Source organism: Rhinatrema bivittatum, chromosome 9, assembly GCF_901001135.1.
Source record: "Rhinatrema bivittatum chromosome 9, aRhiBiv1.1, whole genome shotgun sequence".
Lineage (NCBI taxonomy): Eukaryota > Metazoa > Chordata > Amphibia > Gymnophiona > Rhinatrematidae > Rhinatrema > Rhinatrema bivittatum.
Genome location: NC_042623.1, coordinates 23,602,205 through 23,621,762, shown reverse-complemented (window position 1 = coordinate 23,621,762; position 19,558 = coordinate 23,602,205). Strand labels below are relative to the sequence as shown.

Sequence of the window (19,558 nt, the reverse complement as noted above, 5' to 3'; positions counted from 1 at the left end):
GCTGGGTCAGACCAAGGGTCCATCAAGCCCAGCATCCTGTTTCCAACAGAGGCCAAACCAGGCAATTACCCAAACACTAAGAAGATCCCATGCTACTGATGCAATTAATAGCAGTGGCTATTCCCTAAGTAAACTTGATTAATAGCCATTAATGGACTTCTCCTCCAAGAACTTATCCAAACCTTTTTTGAACCCAGCTACACTAACTGCACTAACCACATCCTATGACAACAAATTCCAGAGCTTTATTGGGCGTTGGGTGAAAAAGAAGTTTCTTCTATTAGTCTTAAATGTGCTACTTGCTAACTTCATAGAATGCCCCCTAGTCCTTCTATTATTCGAAAGTGTAAATAACCAATTCACATCTACTCGTTCAAGACCTCTCATGATCTTAAAGACCTCTATCATATCCCCCTCAGCCATCTCTTCTCCAAGCTGAACAGTCCTAACCTCTTCAGCCTATCCTCATAGGGAACTGTTCCATCCCCTTTATCATTTTGGTTGCCCTTCTCCGTACCTTCTCCATCGCAACTATATCTTTTTTTAGATGCGGCGACCAGAATTGTACACAGAATTCAAGGTGTGGTCTCACCATGGAGCGATACAGAGGCATTATGACATTTTCCATTTTATTAACCATTCCCTTACTAATAATTCCTAACATTCTGTTTGCTTTTTTGACTGCTGCAGCACACTGATCAGACAAACAGACACACTGAACAGACTACTAGTGTGAATAATGAAAGATTTAACCAGCAGGGTTGCTTTCCTTACATATTCTTTCAATGGGCGAAGTCAGATGTCTTTGAAACCTTGCTCAATTAAATTATATGATAATCTTTAGGATTTGGAGATTCGTTACAAAAAAAAGGAAAGTATTCCATATAAAAATAAGACTTGACACCCTAAGAGTTCCTGTCCAAATAGGACTTTCCTATCGCCATACACAAACTATATAATGAAACTATGGGACAGGTGGAAATCGGTTCTTGTGGGGCTCTGTGTTTATTCCTACTGTTCTCCCATACTGCATTTTTACCTGGCTTAACTTCTAAAGATTTTATTCATTGGGGCATTTCACAGTTAGGTTAGATGTGGGATAATCAGGGGATGATTAGCTTGAATTGTCTTATAACAAATTCCATCTGTCATCCTGAGATGCATTCTCTTTTAGGAAATTAAAAACATTTTATGAGGACTATTGTTAAAGCTGGTGGGTTTTCAGTTACAAAAGCAATTTTTGAAGAGTACTGTGGCGAAGCTCACAAAGGGCTGTTTTTTCTAAGATCGCACAGCTTTCTGAATTCCGCGGTAATGGGGGGCGGGGGCGAAGTGGGGGGCGGGCCTGCGAAAGCTGGCAGCGTTCGCATCACCACAGTGTTATCGCTGCCGGCTTTCGCTCCCAATAGCGCCACTGTGAAAGGTGGGGCTATTGGGCGCTTTACTGGCGGCGATAACGGGACTTACCTTATCGCCGCCAGCGAAGTTACCGCCGCATCCGCCCCAACTCATCCTCTTCCGTTCCCAACTCCGCCCCAACATAGCTATCGCATGTGAAAAGGGACTTTTCGCGTATGATATCAATAGAAAATGACCCCCAAAGTTTGTAAGATAATTACTAAGCTATATATATATTGCTTTTGGGTACATTGGAGGGCAAACATAAACATTTAATAGCATGGGGAAAGGATCTTGGAGTTGAATTGCATGACAGCCTGGGATTTATGACTTTTGTCTATTAAAAAAAAAAGTTCCATCTCATCTCTACTTGTGGAAAATGGATACAAGTTGCTGTTTCGATGGTCTCTTATGCCGGAGTGCCTCCACAAAATGTATCCTCATGTTAACAATGAATGTTGGCGCTTATGTAGAGGTGTAGGCATTCTATATCATATTTGGTGGGAATGCCCCTTGGCCCAGAAATATAGGGATATGATTTTTCAATGGATTCAAGATATTACTAAGGTTACTATCCCCAAAGTCTTTCTTATGGGCCTTCCAATTGAAAATATTACTAGAAAATTGCAGTTATTGATTACTCAAATTATAATTGCAGCTAGATGTGCGTTAGATGCTTGTTGGAAGCTACCTTCAAGTCCTGGATTACAGGCAATTAATAAAAGATTATAGTATATTACTTAGAGGAGCTGACTATGATTAAGAATGAAAATTGTCTGGATTTGAAGATATCTAGATACCATATACACATTGGCGAGAGTTGCATGATAAGTATGCTATGCTGAGTGTACTGCCCTTATTTCTCTTTGTGTTTTTTTTTAGATCATTATTAAATGTTTTATTTTGTGCATGTTACGCCTCTGAGTATGTGACTGTAGAAGAAGGGGGGTGGTGGGAGGGCAGGAAAGAGTTGGTTGGAACATTATGGTTATATTGTAAAACTGATGCAATCTCATGTTGATTCTATGTAGATACTCTAATAAAAATTAAATAAAAAAAAAAGACTTGACACATTCAGATTTATTCTGTGTAGTAAATGTGGGGCTCTAGTCCTAAAACACACCATATGGAGGCTTAGAGCATATTCCATCAATCTGCAGCTCTCTGTCATGCAGAAGGTACTAGCTTGAAGAATAGTTAACTAAAATTAGAAATGCCTTCCTTTACATACAAGATCCAGAAAATCTGTCCCCGCTTTCACAAAGAGTTTGAAAAATCAGGAGTAAATGGGCTACTGTGAACTCTGTTGCAATAAGACTGGTGACACAGAGACTCTCCAACCAAAGGATAGCCTTACAAAATGTCTTCACGATATTGGAAACTGATAATACTCCAGAAATAGCATCTGAAATGGTAACAGAGGTAAAGAGAGACCACTGTATACAAAAACTCAAAGGCCCTGTCAAACAATCTCCGAAGAACAGAAATTTCCTTCTCCTGGGGGACTCCGTTATCAAAGGCATTAACTTAAGCATTTTCGAGGGAAACAAAAAGGTCAAATACCTACTGGGATCCTTGGCTAGCAAGAATACAAAATAGATTCTTAGTAATATATTTATTTATTTATTTAACATTTTTTATATACCGAAGATCTAGTAACAATGTTACTAATCACTTCGGTTTACATATAACATTGGAGTGACTTAATATGTGTGTCTTACATAGAACAGGAAAATGAACTTGGAGAAAATTGAATAAATAACAAATAACATTAAAATAACAACAATAAATAATAGCAATCTTATAGACAGGTGATTAAAATGAATCAATTATGAATAAGGTATCTGCAAAATTGATGTGAGGGATTGGAAAATTAATTCTAGAGTTGTTGAACTAAGTGGTATGATATGAGATTGACCTGGGGGGGGGGGGGGGGGAGTTGTGAAGACAACTCAATCGTAGGCTTGAGAGAAAAGCCAAGTTTTAAGTCTTTTTTTAAAAGTGAGGGGGCATTGTTCAAGCCTGAGATCTGATGGTAGAGAGTTCCAGTGGATCGGACCTGCAGTGGAGAAGGCTCTTTTGTTTGACGAAATTTTGAGTGGGGGGGTTTTTAGAGAGCCTTTTTGCGCTGATCTCAGCGGACGGGAGGAAGAATGTAGCTGGAATGGGATCCTGAGGTCTAGGTATGAGGCTTTGTAAATGGATTTATGAATGGATGAGAGGGTTTTGTAGGTGATTCTGTATTTTATAGGGAGACAACTGAAAGAAGGGATTTTGATACTGATTTCATAATCCAATTGGGGGTCAATGAGTAGAAATGGAATTGGTGAATTCGGGGGGAGTTCAAGAATTTAGGGAAGCTAAGTTGTCCGTCTTCCCCAATCTTACTTTGTCACTTTGGTGCTGGTGAGGCACTCTGGGTTGAAATAATTTTCTTTTTGACATACTCCTTCTTCAAGACTGTGTGACCTTAGGTGTCTATGAAACTTGGACCTTTGATAAGTTATTACAGCAACCTCACCTCCTGTTATTTTTGGCCTATCTACTGCATGCCACTATTCTTGCAGCACTAGAAAGCATCGGGTATCCATCTTACCTGCGGTCCTGGTTCACCCTTTGGTCCTTGAGGGCCTGGTGGTCCCGGTGCACCCACTTTTCCAGATAATCCAACAGGTCCTTTAAAACCAGCCAGGCCAGGGAACCCCTTATAGCCCTGAAAGTTCCAGACATTTTAGTACACGGTATTAGAGAGATACAAAGGCTGGTCTCACATTTGACTTTAGAAAACACATTAAAAACAAAAAAAGTCCTTTCAGCCTCCATTTTCTCCCACATTTTGCACATTCCCGCCCCAGATGACATGCCCAGGCAAACACATGCCCTCACTCGCCAACATGGCAGGGAGAAGGTCTCCCCCCCCAAGCCTAGCCTTAGCTGCCATAGTGTCAGCAACCGTCTGTCCTCCCTCCCCAAGGATGAGGGTGTCACATCTGTGGCATGTCACTCGTGGGCCTCACCCAACTCAATTTGAGTCATGAGACTGGCCTTAGGGTACTTTCCAACGTTCAGGCACCCTAGGTACAGCCTGTGAAAACTTGGATCATTTTATTTTTGAACTGTAGGATCTCCTAAGAGAAACCAGGATTCAATTTCCACTTCCCACACTGACTCTCCTGTTATCGCAGATTCCTACTTACTTTAAGCTCTTTTGGAGCTCAATAACACTGTAAGCAGCCTTAAGCATCATTTGGAAAGGCAGACTGAATGTCCAAATAATTGTTTTGAAACCTACGCGCCCCTCCCCCTCCTCAGAATATTTGAACTAAAGATGATGCTAGTTCAAAAACCGTGCAAGCAAATATACTTACAGGCTCTTGCCACCTTTTTTTTTCTTTTTCAAAAGTTAAATGTAGCCCTTGGTGTTTATGTGACAGATTCCAAAAGGGAGAACTAGCAAGACTGTTATTAGCCCTTATTCGATTACATTTGGACAAACTGAGGCATAGAGTCAGTGGCAGGAGCGGGGACCCGAACTCGCAAGTTCCCGAAGCTGTTATCCCTCTTCCCTGAAGATGCAGTGGGAGAAAACAGGGCCTGGATTAGCTTCTCTGGGTTTATCTGGCTCAAGAAGCAAATCCCCTTCCCCCTCAGCCAGCTGATTCAAAGAATGGAAATGTTGTACTTATTCCCATGGCCATTTATGGCAGACCCTGTATTTTGTGCTGATGTTTCCTGCAGTTTACCCAGAAGTGTAGTGTTTTCTATTTAATGCAGTCTTACGTGATACATTGCAGAATGAGATTCAGAAGGGCATGCCAATTTTACCTGTGTTGCCAAAGTAATACATAAAGAGGTCCAAGCTTTGAATAATCCCTTTGCTTATCTGACCAAAAATCTAGCTGGATAATTCATTATACAGCTAAGATTTAGCCAAATAACAAAGAGGCATGTTGGTGTTTCAGGGCAGGGTTGAGTTAACCAAATAACTAATCTGGCTAACTCAGATTTTGAACATGTTCCTGGTTAGCTTTAGCCTTAACTGGCTATATTCAAAAGAATATAACAGATTAAGTGCCAAGCTGCAGGGTTTAAAAAAAAAAAGATAAGGATTGCAGGCTTATTGCTGGCGTGTCGCTCCCAGGTGGCTGCCGGCCATCGACCGTTCACCTGCTTACCTTCATGGTGTCGTCCAGTTTTCATCGGTGCACCCAGTGCCCGTGGACCATGTCCATCACAGATCCGCATGAGGTCTGCATCCTCTGCCCGGGGTATCGCACGATGTTCAAGAGTGTCAGCCGTGCGATCAGATGACCCCCAAAGACCGTTGTGCTCGGCTTGATAAATGGAGAAGCATTTTGGGCCAAAGAAGTCTACTCCATTCATGCCGGCTTTAGAATCTTCTACAGCCAGGGGTCGAGGGGAACTGATGGATACCTTGCTCCTTTCCATGCCCCCCGGTGAGTTCTTCTAGGGAGCGAGGAGCTGGTCATCGAACTGCACTGATTTTGGTGCTCTCCAGGACTTCAGGATCCTCAGCTTCCTTGGTGCCGGGAAAGACTGCATTCAAATGAAACTTATTGAGATGGTTTTGAGCCCAGGTTCGGAGAATTGCCACAAGTAGTCTGGAAACCTTCGAATAGGGCAAGCGAATGGATCCAGGCCATTCCCCACACACCAGACAGAGAACCTCTTCCACTTCAAAATGTAAGACTTCCTGGTGGAAGGTTTCCTGGAAGCCACTAACACTTGGGACATGTCGTAAGACAAATCCAGGGACTAGAGGACTAAGCACTCAACATCTAAGCCGTCAGGGCTAGTGCCTGGAGGTTCGGATGATGCAGTGCACCCCGATCCTGCTTTATCAGATCGGTCGCAGTCCCTAGACCGATGGGATTTCTGGTCGACAGGTTCTGAAAGAAAGGGAACCAGACTTGTCTGGGCCAGTATAGAACCACAAGGATCATGGTCCCCTGGTCCTGCTGGATCTTCAGAAAAGTTCTCATGAGCAGCGGAATAGGAGGTTACGCACATAGGAGGCCTATGCGGATGGAGGCTGGGCATCCATCCGTACTGAAAAGAGAGCAAAAATTGCTCACCTTGTGGTTGAATGGAAAGGCAAAGAGATCCACATCCGGAATTCCCCATAAGCGGAGAATCCAGGCTGCCACTGCTAGGTTCAAAGACCATTCATGTGGCTGAAAGGAGCGGCTCAATCGATCCGCCAACATATTCAGTGGCCTAGCCAAATACATCGCTCACAGGGACATGCCTTGTGACAGAGGCCATGACCAGAACTGCACTGCCTCCTGACAGAGGAGGTACAATCCCGTGCCCTCCCCCTCTGCTTTTTGATGTACCACATTGCCACCTGATTGTCTGTCCAAATCAGGACTACTTTGTGGGACAAGTGGTCTCAAAATGCCCAAAGAACGTAGCGAATCGCTCAAAGCTCCAGAAAGTTTATCTGATGCAGAGCTTCTTGAGCCATCCAACGACCCTGCATGTGGAGGTCAACTGCATGGGCTCCCTAACCGTGGGGAGAAGCATCGATGGTGAGAACCACTTGAAGTAGGGCAGTCTGAAAAGGAATCCCCTGCTCCAGATTGAAGAGATTCTTTCCTCAGGACAGGGAGATCTTCAGAGGCTACGTGATGGAGATGCAGGCTCCGAAGTCCAGGGATGCCTGTTGCCATTGCGACTGCAGGGATCACTGCCCAGCATGCAGTGGATGGCCGGCGCCATCTTTAAAAATGGCGCGGGCCATCCAGTGGACGGCCGGCGCCATCTTTAAAAATGGTGCCGGCCATCCAGTGCTCCTACCATGTGACAGGGGCCGGCCAATGGCACGGATACCCTGTCACATGGTAAGGGCAAAGGGCCATCGGCGCCATTTTTATTAGTGGCAGCCGATGGCCCGAGAGCAGGAGATTGCTCCCGGCGCCCCCACTGGACCACCAGGTGATTTTAAAACGTTTTGGGGGGAGTGTTGGGAGGGTAGGGGAGGCTAAGGGGTCAGGTTTAAAGGGTCGGGGTGGTTTTTTTTTTATCGGGCCATCGGTGCCATTTTTATTAGTGGCAGCCAACGGCCCGAGAGCGGGCAATCAGTCCCGGGGCTTCCACTGGACCACCAGGTGATTTTAAAATGTTTTGGGGGGGTTTGGGAGGGTGGGGGAAGGTAAGGGATTCGTTTTAAAGGGTCGGGGTGGGTTTAGGAGTTGTTTTGGTGTGCCGGTTTTCCCGCCCTCCCCCCAAATAACTCCCGTTAGTGGACACAAACCCGATTAACAATTTTTCATGATAAATCGGGGGAATTTCTATTGTATCGCACTCTTTAACAATTTTTGACGATTTAAAAAATATCGGACGATATTTTAAATCGTCAGAAAATGATTCACATCCCTAATTACTTCTAGCATTTCTAGGGGAGCTATACTGGAAGCTTGAAAGTGCTAGATGGGTGAGAGGGTTAGGGCTGGGGTGAAGGCTTATCTTTTATTAAGAATTTGCGTGGCCCAGGAGCTGGCAGGCGGGTAGGAGACCGGCACTGGTTCTTTTTATTTTTCTGGAGTTGAAGGGGTTTGGAGTGGGGGAGGCTGCAGGCTTGGCCCTGCAGAGTCAAACATTTGGAGTTCGAGGGGGAGAGAGGCAGAGATACCACTTTAGGCCCACAACCTTTTTTTTTTTTTTTTTTTAAATCCTGCAGCTCAGCACTTAACCAGCCATATTCTTAATCTGTTTTATTCTTTTGAAAATAGCTGGTTAAGGCTAAAGTTATCCCACTAACCGTAGCCAAATAACTTTACATCTACCCAGAGAGATTAAAAAATAGCCAGTTTTAAAGTTCTTTGGCTACGGTTGCATGGACGTTTATCAGTGGGACGTTTGCATGGACGTTTATCAGTGGGACGTTTATCCCAGTGAATATCCCAGAAAACGTATCCGGCTAACTTTAGGCGGATAGGTTACCAGTTTGCTAGATATTTGAATATTGGCCTCAGAATGATTCAAATACAGAGGGGGGAGAAAAGAAAGGCAAAACCATTACAAAATAAGTGGTTAGAAGAGCAGGCTGAGAAGCAGGGAAGTCAAGCTTCAAATCCTGTTGCCACTCCTTGGGCAAATCCCTTCACCCTCTCTTACTTCAGATACCAACTTATGGGGTCATTTACTAAGCAATTTTCCCATAAACATAAAATGGGAGAAAGCCTTTAGCAAATACACCCCTTTGATTGTAAGTTCTCCGGGGAGGGGGGGGGTAGGGAAATATCCACACAGTGCCTGACTGTAACTCACCTTGAACTACCAATGAAAAGGTATAAACTAAATAAAATACCAGCCTTGCATCAAGAATAGGCAAATGCCAGTTCACAAAGACACCAATCTGCTTGAGTTTTCAGGCAATTATTATTCCTTATGAATATGGTCTTATGAGATCGTTTTGCATGCACACGTCTTCAACTGTATGCAAATCTATCTCATGTACATTCATGGGGAATAGCCAGAAACCCCACAGGGACGAGAGGTTGCTAACCTCTGCATTGCACACAGAGGTACACTATAGATTAGCCAACTCACTGCCGTTGTGTGCTTAGCAGACTGGCAGGACATTCAGTTTAATTTTCTTCTCTCTGTCAAGATCAGGGTCATTCTTCCACGCCGAGCTGGAGGAAGGCTGCAAAACCCCTGTAAGTTCAAGTATAGGGCAAACCAAATATTTCTTTCCTGAATCTGAGTGCAAGCAAGAGGGAGTAAGGGGTCTTGTGGCTGCTGCAAACCCCAGAGTCAAATCAGTTGTACTGCCATGATTGAGAACCCAAACTGGAGATTGTTTGCGGGGTGTGCACCAATATCCGAGGTTTAACTTCCACGCAGGTGAACAATGGAGTCTGAAGTAAATGAAAAGTCCCTGCACATGTACATGTTGGCCCATGGCTTAGCTTCTTGTGGGAAATTAGAGGGAGCTTAAGTCAGCCGGACCAGGAGTTGCAGGGGAGGCAGATATGATTGATGTTGTGCTTTCTCCGTATGACACAATCTCTCTTTTCATTTAGCACCACTGCCCTCCAAAGACTCCTGCTTTAATTGTACCCTTCACACACTGCCTTTTAAGAGGTCAATCCCTGGGGCCATTAAAAGAAGCTAATCACAGGCAGGCTGTGCCCAGGACAATTTCAGAGACAGGGTCATTTAAGAAATGGAACTTGTAGAATAGGAAACATAGAAACATATAGAACGACGGCAGAAGAAGACCAATAGGCCCATCCAGTCTGCCCAGCAAGCTTTCACACTTATTTTCTCATACTTATCTGTAACTCCGACCGCTGAGTTCAGGGCCCTTATTGGTAGCTTTTTTATTCTAATTTCCTTCCACCCCCGTCATTAATGCAGAGAGCGGTGTTGGAGCTGTATCAAAGTGAAGTATAAGGCTTAATGTTTGAGGTTAGTAACCGTTGTATTGAGCAAGTTATCCCGATGTTTGTATACTCATACTGCTCAGATCAATGCCTTGTTAGATGTTGGCTGGATGTAAATCCTATTTCTTCATTCCCCCCTGCTGTTGAAGCAGTGAGCTGCGCTGGATATGCATTCAAAATGAAGTATCAGGCTTAATTTGTTAGGGATAGTAACCGCCACAATAAGCAAGCTACTCCCACGCTTATTTGTTTACCCAGACTGTGCAATTCAGTCCTTTTTGGTTGTTGTATGAATATAAATCCTCTTTTCTTCATTCCCCCTGCCGTTGAATCAGTGAGCTGCATTGGATATGCTTTCCAAGTGAAGTAACAGGCTTAATTGGTTTGGGGTAGTAACCGCCGCAATAAGCAAGCTACTCCCACACTTATTTGTTTACTCAGATTGTGCAATTCAGTCCTTGTTGGTTGTTGTCTGAATGTAAATCCTCTTATCTTCATTCCCCCCTGCCATTGAAGCAGAGATAACATTGAAGCAGAGATTTATGCTGGATATGCATTGAAAGTGAAGTATCAGGCTTAATTGGTTTGGGGTAGTGTTGCGCCGTCGGTCGCAGATGACTGCAACCACTCTGCCTTACCTCTTTTTCTCCCCTTTCATTCTCTTTGGGCAAGATGACTGTCTCCGGTGCTGAGTGCCGAGGGCCTCTGCGTTTCCAGACCAGCATGGGTGTCCTCATCTGCCATGCTCACTTCCGAGGCCTCCTAGGGCGCGAGCGCGCACATCTCCTACGCTCAAATACATGTCATGGCGGGAACCTCGGGGGCGGCCCCACCGCATGATGTCAGTACCTCCGGGTATATCTAGCCTCCGCCTCTGCTACCACTTTGAGTTAGCAAAGACTTCGCTTCGCTACTCTGACTGCTCTAAGCTGCACGCTTAGATGCCGCTTTCACACTAAGGACCTCGCTCCAGCAGAAGCTCTAGACACCCGCTCCTCGGGGGGTCTCTCGCTTCCAACTTCTATTCGGGGTTCCTCACTAACTAAGACAACCGCTCCTCAAGGGTCTTTTCTCTCTATTTTATTTCAAGATATTGGACCATTGGGTACTCGCTCCTTGAGGGCCTATCTACTTCATATCCTGCAGCAAGGACCTTCAGTCCCACCATTCTACCACCAGGAAGATGCCTTCACTCTGTGAGTACCTCTACGATCCGGTGCTCCAACTCCACCCACCAGCCGCGGCGTTACCCGCACTGTGGGCTCCCGCCTATCACGAACATCTGGGTGAGACTATACTTCTGAGCCTGTTGAACGTACTGGCACTTCGTGGATCAGTGTCTTACCTTCCTGCTTCACATCTATCTACAGCAATACAATAAAAGACTGTATCCATTCTGTGTCTGCTATCTGTGTCAACCTATCGCAGTGGTTCCCCACAGGGCTCCTCCCCATGGGCGGAGTCATCTCCATTGTGACCAAGAGTCCACAATGCCTCAAATACAACAGATTGCTAACACCATGGACGGCTCAGCTCGCAGCCCTGCAGGCCATCCCTGGCTTAGCCCAGCGGATTACAGAACAACAAAAGTCTTTGGAAAACCTAGCTACTGCCTTCAATCAGTTATATGCTCAACTGAACTCTTCAGCTCCTCATGTGAAGGAATTGCTGTCGCTAATGGTAACCCTTAATACCACTGTGCCTTTATTTACACCTACCCGCTTCACGGGTGAAGCCAAGATGTGCAGAGGGTTCATTAATCAATGCAGCATGCATTTTTCATTACAGCCTACCCTCTTTCCCACTGATGCTTCAAAGACCACCTACATCCTGTCGTTCCTTTTTGGACGAGCCTTGGCCTGGGCTTCACCGCTATGGGAACGTAAAGATTCTTTCCTAAATGACCTACCAGGATTTCTACAACTTTTTAAGGCTGTGTTTCATGACCCGGCTCGCCAGACTATTGCTGGATCCACCTTGCTCAACCTTCAGCAAGGTAACAAGCCACTTACAGACTTTGCTATTGAATTTAATACTCTAGCATCCGAACTGCATTGGGACACTGGATGCTTACATGCCATATTTATGGAGGGTCTCAACTTTCGTATAAAGGATGAATTAGTGGCTCGTGATTTTCCTGATTCCCTTGAGTCCCTGATGGAACTAGCAGGGAGAATTGACCGTCGTATCTGCGATCGTACTCAAGAGGCTAAGAGTCCATGAAAGTCTACAGTGGGGGCTAACCATCCTAAACCTGTCCCTATTGCTTCCAGCTTACTGTCTGCACCCCTAGAGGAGGAAGAGCCTATGCAACTAGGCCGAAGCCACTTGACCTCTAAAGAGAGACGTTATCACAAGCACATGGGGTTGTGCATGTACTGTGGCCAATTGGGTCATGCAGTCCAAACTGTCCCATTTGTCCAGGAAACTGACGGGCCTAGGATCTGCAGGAAGACTTCTCCTGGGCCTCACCTCTCCTACTCCTACATTATCTTTACCTGTATCTCTGCTTTGCGGAGGTCTCGAATTTCAGACTCGCTCTCATTGACTCCGGTGCCGGAGGTAATTTTATTCTGAAGCGCTTGGTTGAACATCTGAGGATTCCTACCACACCAATAGCTAAGCCTCTGCTATTGTCATCCATCCATGGAGAACCATTTCCTGGAGAAGTTTCATTGATCACCCAGCCATTGGCCTGCGCACTGGAGCCCTACACTCAGAATCAATTTCCTTTCTAGTGTTGGAAAAAGCCATGCATCCGGTGGTATTGGGCCTGCCATGGCTTCAAGACCACAATTTAATTGGGCTACCTTAGAACTATCCCGGTGGGGACCAGAGTGTCATGGTCGGTGTCTTGCTGAAGTTTCACCGCTCATCTGCATGCCTACCACGCCATCATTACCTGGCTTACCTCCACAATACGCCTCCTTTCAGGATGTTTTCTCTAAACAAGCAGTTGATGTTCTTCCGCCACACAGAGAGTTCGATTGTGCCATAAATCTGAAGCCAAATTCTGAACCTCCCAAAGGAAGAGTCTACCCTCTTTCTGTAGCTGAGACCAAAGCTATGTCTATCTACATACAAGAAAATCTACAAAAGGGATTTATCAGACCTTCCAAATCCCCTGCTGGTACAGGCTTCTTTTTTGTAGGGAAGAAAGATGGCACCTTATGCCCCTGCATCGACTACAGGGGTCTGAATGAGATTACCATCAAGGACAGGTACCCCCTGCCCTGTTTTATTGTAACTGCAATTCCGTTAACCACGCACTTGTTATAGTTGCTCGAGTTCTCTGTATATTGCACACCCTGTTAAATGTAAACCGGTTTCATGTGATACCTGTCTGAAAGCCAGTATAGAAAAATAGTAAATAAATAAATAAATAAATCAATAAATAATATCTGAACTGTTTGATAGACTCCAAGGGGCCAAAATATTCTCCAAATTGGACCTAAAAGGAGCTTACAACTTGGTGAGTATTCGAGAAGGAGACGAATGGAAGACTGCTTTTAACACCCGTGATAGTCCCCAAGAAACTTGAGAGTATCCGGGACTGGCCTCAACCCACAGGCCTGAAGGCATTGCGTTGCTTCTTGGGATTCACCAATTACTACAGATCCTTTATTAAGAACTACTCATTTATCGTAGTAGTTCCAATTAATTCACCAGATCTTTGATCCAATCGCTGGGACAGTGAGCTAACCCACTTCCCTTCTACTATCTCTGCTGGATTTTCATGAACTTCCTCTAACGGGTTGACCAATGCACACGCTGTCCGTAGCATTGGAGAGCCTTGATCATAAATACCAACAGGGATCGTTGGTGGAATTGGTGTCATTGGAACCCCGGGACTAAGGCTCACTTCTCCCGACAAGGGAGATATCTGCTCAAAATCTCCACTTGTAATGGGATACTCCGGGGTTACATTATCCGTGCGTGAGTAAAAACCAGTCAAGGTGGTTTGTAAAGGACCTGGTCTGGCAGGGGTAGAGGCTTCCTGCCTGACTTTACCTTTTCTTTTAGTATGGGGCATTGTCAATATTGTAGATAAACACCTTGTGGAATTACTCACTCTTTCGTCGCCAAAATATAGGTAGAAGGACGAGAATCAGCAATTTATCGGCTAGTTGAAATCAGCCTCCCAGCCTGTAGTGATGCGCACGACTCAGTCCGCCGCCTAGGCGACACGCGCCGACGGCGACGGGCGCCGATTTGCTCCTCAATTTAAGGAGCGGACGCCCACTGACGTCACTTCCGCCTCCTTTAGAGTCCGGAAAATCTGGTCTCAGCTGTACTGGGGCTTACCCAAGTGTGTTATCGGGTCAAGCAGTAAGCGATGACAGGACTGGTTGCCCCTCTCTCCTCCAACTCGGGCCCCAGGTATGCGCCGATTTGCTCCTCAATTTAAGGAGCGGACGCCCACTGACGTCACTTCCGCCCCCCCCCCTGGAAATGCTTCTGAACAGGAACGGGCTCAACTTTTTTGTACTCCACCTGCTCCTAATGTCGATCTTGGGGACCCCAAAAAAGTGTCATTGGAAATGTTATGGACAGCTATTATGTCTTTACAGAAAAACGTAGAAAGTTTAAATGTTAACATAAAGGATGTTCAGACTACACTCCAGGGGCTAAGCCCGAGAGTAATAAATAATGGGACTACTCTTAAGGTAGTTGAGGTAGAGATAAGTAAAATAAAGGAGGTGCAAACATCTATAATAAAAGGGGAAAGTATTATGGCTAAAAAACTTGAGAATTTAGAGAATGTGGTACGCTATCCTAATTTAAGGTTTGTAAACTTCCCTAAATGTAAGATGATTTCACCCATTGAACAGCTTAAGAACTATTTTTTAGAAGTTTTGTCTCTTCCATCTGATAAAATTCCATCTATTATTAATGCGTATTTCCTGGGTGAAAGAATTCAAAATCAAAATGTTAATTTAACTATCCCCCCACAGGAAAATACTCTGAATATTACCGAGCTTATAGAAACCTCTTTTACTGACCAGATCGAAAAAAGGGGAACATTAATAGTAAAATTTGCCCTTTCTATGGAAAGGGATAAAATTTTAAAACTTTTTATGCAGAAAAGATCCCTTTTATATTTAGGTCAGAAGCTATGGGTTTACCCGGACGTAGCAAAAGACACCCAATTACGTAGAAAAAAGTTTATTATGTTAGCTAATTTAGCTAGAACTTATGGAATTCAGATTATAATACGATTCCCTTGTAAATGCATTATGAGGGTAGATGGTGTAAAATATGTCTATTATGATCCATTAGAACTGGAAAGGTTCCTGGAAGAACGCAGAAGTCAGGGTCAGGGTCAATAATGGCCCTCTTCAGTTAAAATAGTTGGATTTAAATAGATCTGTGTATTCTTTCGTCTTACCTGATTAGGAAAGTGTTCTTTTTTTCTTTTGAAATGAATAAATTAGGTCTGCTCTTCGGACCCCCATATTGTTTGGTAATTGGAAAAAAAGGAAATAAATGTTTGTTTTTTTTTTCCTTTCTTAATAATGTATATAAGGTTTATGTTCCTTATTTTCCTTAAAATTTCAATGTAAAATTGGAAACAGAATATGTGAATTTTAATTTGTTTTGAAAATTCATAAATAAAGAATATAAAAAAAAAAAAAAAAAGAACTACTCATCATTGACTGCCCTTCTAACTGCTATGACCAAGAAGGGAGCCAACCCTGCTAATTGGTCTCCTGAAGCCATCTCAGCCTTCATGACGCTCAAATAGGCTTTTCAAAAGAAGCTGTGTCTTCGCCACCCTGACCCACACGTCCTTTCATCGTGGAGGTTGACGCATCCGATGTTGATGTGGCGGCGGTTCTAAGTCAGTACAGCGAATCCAATGTGCTCCATCCTTGCTCCTTCTTTTCTAGGCGATTCTCGCCTGCTGAGAGAAACTATGGGATAGGAGACAAGGAGCTTCTCGCGATCAAACTGGCTTTTGAAGAATGGCGTCCCTGGCTAGAAGGCGCACAACACCAAATAGTAGTATACACTGATCACAAGAATCTAGAGTACCTTCGACATACTCAATGACTCAACCATTGTCAAGAAAGATGGTCTCTGTTTTTCAACAGGTTCGATTTCCTTCTGAAATACCGTCCAGGAGAGAAGAACACCCGGGCTGATACCCTATTGCGTTCCTTCTCACCACAGGACGTGCCAGATGAACCCCGTCACATGGTACCTGCCGGGAAGACGGTGGTGGCCAAATGTTTAAGAAAAAGACTGTTGAAATGGGCACATGATTCTTATCTGGCAGGCCATCCAGGACAGAGTTGTACCTTAGCAATGTTGCAAAGATACTATTGGTGGCCAACCATGAAGTAGGATGTGCAAGCATACGTAGGTTCCTGCGCTGTCTGTGCCAAGCAAAAGCCACCACCCGTGCGACCTTGGGGCTTATTACAGCCTCTACTATGGACCCATGTCACTACCGATTTCGTAGTGGACCTGCCATCATCCAGTGGCAATAACACCATATGGGTTACAGTCGACCGTTTCTCTAAAATGGCACACTTTGTAGCATTACCAGGATTACCCTCTGCTACCGAGTTTACAAAACTCTTCATTAAGCACATCTTCATTCTTCATGGGATGCCCAAACATATCCTTTCCGACAAAGGAGTGCAATTTACTGCAAAGTTTTGGAGAGCATTATGTAAAAACTTGACATCGCCTTGGATTTAACCTCTTCCTACCATCCTCAGTCTAACGGTCAGACTGAGAGGATGAATAGGATGCTTAAACAATTTCTGCGATCTTATGTCAATTCTAGACAGAATGACTGGGCTGAATTACTGCCTTGGGCAGAATTTGCCATCAATTCACATCCAGCTTCTTCAACGGGGACTTCCCCTTTCCAACTTGTCTATGGGAGACAACCTTTACCTCTGCTGCCAATTCCATTGTCAGTAGCCTCTCCTGCTGCCCAGGCTACAGCAGCAGAATTATCCCAACTTTGGGGACAGACAAAGGAGCTCCTCCTTAATGCAGGACAAAAGGCAAAGAGGACCTATGATGGTCATCATCAAAAGGCACCTCAGTTCCAGCCTGGAGACAAGGTTTGGTTAAGCACAAAATACCTCTGACTTAAGCTTCCTTCTGCAAGATTTGCTCCTCGCTTTGTAGGACCGTTCACCATCCTTCGGCGGTTAGGAAATTTAACATACAGTCTCAAACTGCCTCCATCAATGAAGATACACAATGCATTTCATGTATCTCTACTAAAGCCAGTGATACTCTCCGAGTTCTCCAGGAAAGAAGCAGAGCCTACCAGCCTGGACACAGAAGATGACATTCAATATGACGTAGATGACATCCTTGATGTACGTAAAAGAGGCAAGACATGGGAGTACTTCATCTCTTGGGAGAACTATGGCCCAGAGGAAAACTCCTGGGAACCACTGGCCAATATTACAGACAAGAAGATGTTACGCCAATTCCACCTGGCACACTCACACAAGCCCAGACCACCTAGAAGAGGTCTTGGAGGGAGCCCTTTGAAGGGGGGTACTGTTGCGTCCGGTCGCAGATTGCTGCGACTGCTCTGCCTTACCTCTTTTTTTTCCCTTTCACGCTCTTTGGGCAAGATGACTATCTCCCGGTGCTGAGGGCCTTGGCGTTTCCAGACCAGCATGGGCATCCCCATCCACCATGCTCACTCCCATGGCCTCCTAGGGCGCGAGCGTGCACATCTCCTACGCTCAAATACACATCATGGCGGGAACCACCGCATGACGTCAGTACCTCCGGGTATATCTAGCCTCCGCCTCCGCTACCACTTTGAGTTAGCAAAGACTTCACTTCGCTACTCTGACTGCTCTAAGCTGCATGCTTAGACGCCGCTTTCACGCTAAGAGTCTCACTCCAGCAGAAACTCTAGACACCCGCTCCTCGGGGGTCTCTGGCTTCCAACTTCCCTTCGGGGTTCCTCACTAACTAAGACAATCGCTCCTCAGGGGTCTTTTCTCTCTATTTTATTTCAGGATATTGGACCATTAGGTACTCGCTCCTCGAGGGCCTATCTACTTCATATCCTGCAGCAAGGAACTTTGGTCCCACCACTCTACCACCAGGAATACGCCTTCACTCTGTGAGTACCTCTACAATCTGGCGCTCCAACTCCACCCACCAGCCACGGCGTTACCCGCACTGCGGGCTCCCGCCTATCGTGAACATCTGGGTGAGACTATACTTCTGAGCCTGTTGAACATACTGGCACTTCGTGGATCAGTGCCTTACCTTCCTGCTTCACCATCTATGTACAGCAGTACAATAGAGACTCTATCCATTCTGTGTCTGCTATCTGTGTCAGCCTATCACAGTGGTTCCCCACGGGGGCATTCACAGAACTATTTCTACAGGGCTCATTTCCGGAGCCCACGTCATACCATAGCTTCTGAAGGAGAAAGGCAAGGAGGGCCAGTGTGGTTATTATTAGTAGAACTAGGAGTCACGATTTGAAACTCCAGGGAGGATGACTTAGAACCAATGTCAGGAAATATTTCTTCACTGAGAGGTTGGTGGATGCCTGGAATGCCTTTCAGAGGAAGTGGTGAAGACTAAAACTGTGAAGGATTTCAAAGGGGCATGGGATAAACACTTCAGATCTCTAAAAGGCTAGAGGATGGGAATAAATAAAAAAGCTTAACTGGCACGGAGCAGCAGTTACTACCCTTAAGAGAAACATGGGGGTAACCTGCACGGAGCGGCAGTCGGTTACGGTCCCGGGCCGTGCCCCGGTCCCTCCACCTACCTCGGGGACGGCCCAGGCCGTTTCGAGGCCTCCTCGGGCCTGCACGGCCTCCAGCGCGTCTCTCCCTCCCTGGGAGAGACGCCGATGATCCGCCGCGACTGGCCCCGCCCCCTAGACGCGCGCGTGCGGGGAGGAGTCCCTCTTAAAGGGGCCAGTGCGGGAAACTCAAGCCCTGCCTCGGATGACGTCAGACACTCTCAGGGTATTTAAACCCTGCTTCTGGATATCTTTAGTGCCTTGCAACGAGGTTCACTCAGTCCCCTGAATTACTAGTCTCTTCGTCTTCTGGCTTCTGACCCGGCTTCGTCTCCTGACTTCGTCTTCAGCTTCTGCCCATGGTTTTGGTTTTGACTTCTGATTTCTGGCTTCTGACCCAGCTCCATCCCACGACTCTGATTCCAGCTTCCGCCCCTGGCTCTGGCTTCGGACCTCTGACTTCTGGCTTCTGACCCGGCTTCGTTCTTGGACTCCGACTTCAGCCTCTTCCACCTCCTCAGGTATCCGGTATTTGCTGGTCCAGAGGATTCTCCTAATTCCCAGCGGCTCGGGCTCTCATGGGCTCCTCCCAGGGGAGCTGCGGACTTCCGAGGGTGAAGATTCTTCCAGCCTCCAGGGCCCCAGTCATCCTCTTCATCCATCTCTTCAGCCGCTGCCCGGATCCTTGGTTGCATAGGGTCCCACCTAAGTCCAAGAGGTCCGGGTTCCTATGGGCTCCTCCTGGGGGGACCTCAGACTTCCAGTGGTGAAGTCTTCTTCGGAGTCTCTTCAGCGTGCCTCCCGGCTGTGATGCTCCCTGTGGGTGTTGCATTCGTGCCTGCTTTCGCCCTCGCTCCACCCTCTCTACCTGTGTGGCAACTCCCTCCGTGCCTGATGGATGGCTTGATGCCGCGGCGTCTCCATGCCACTTCTCCCCGGCGTCCCCGGGCCAGCTCGACGCTGCGGATCCGCCATGTTCCTGATGACTTAGGGC

The 19,558-nt window shown here is 45.8% G+C and overlaps 1 protein-coding gene across 11 annotated transcripts in view; it reads right to left on the bottom strand.

Moving 5' to 3' along the window:
• The window catches only part of LOC115098596 (collagen alpha-1(VII) chain-like), a 420,825-nt gene that overhangs the window by 77,593 nt on the left and 323,674 nt on the right, over positions 1-19,558 (bottom strand). For all 11 annotated transcript variants that reach the window (XM_029615285.1, XM_029615292.1, XM_029615282.1 and 8 more), the window contains one exon: positions 3,995-4,111. In XM_029615285.1, coding sequence (XP_029471145.1) covers positions 3,995-4,111 — 117 coding nt within the window. The remainder of the gene's footprint in view (positions 1-3,994; positions 4,112-19,558) is intronic.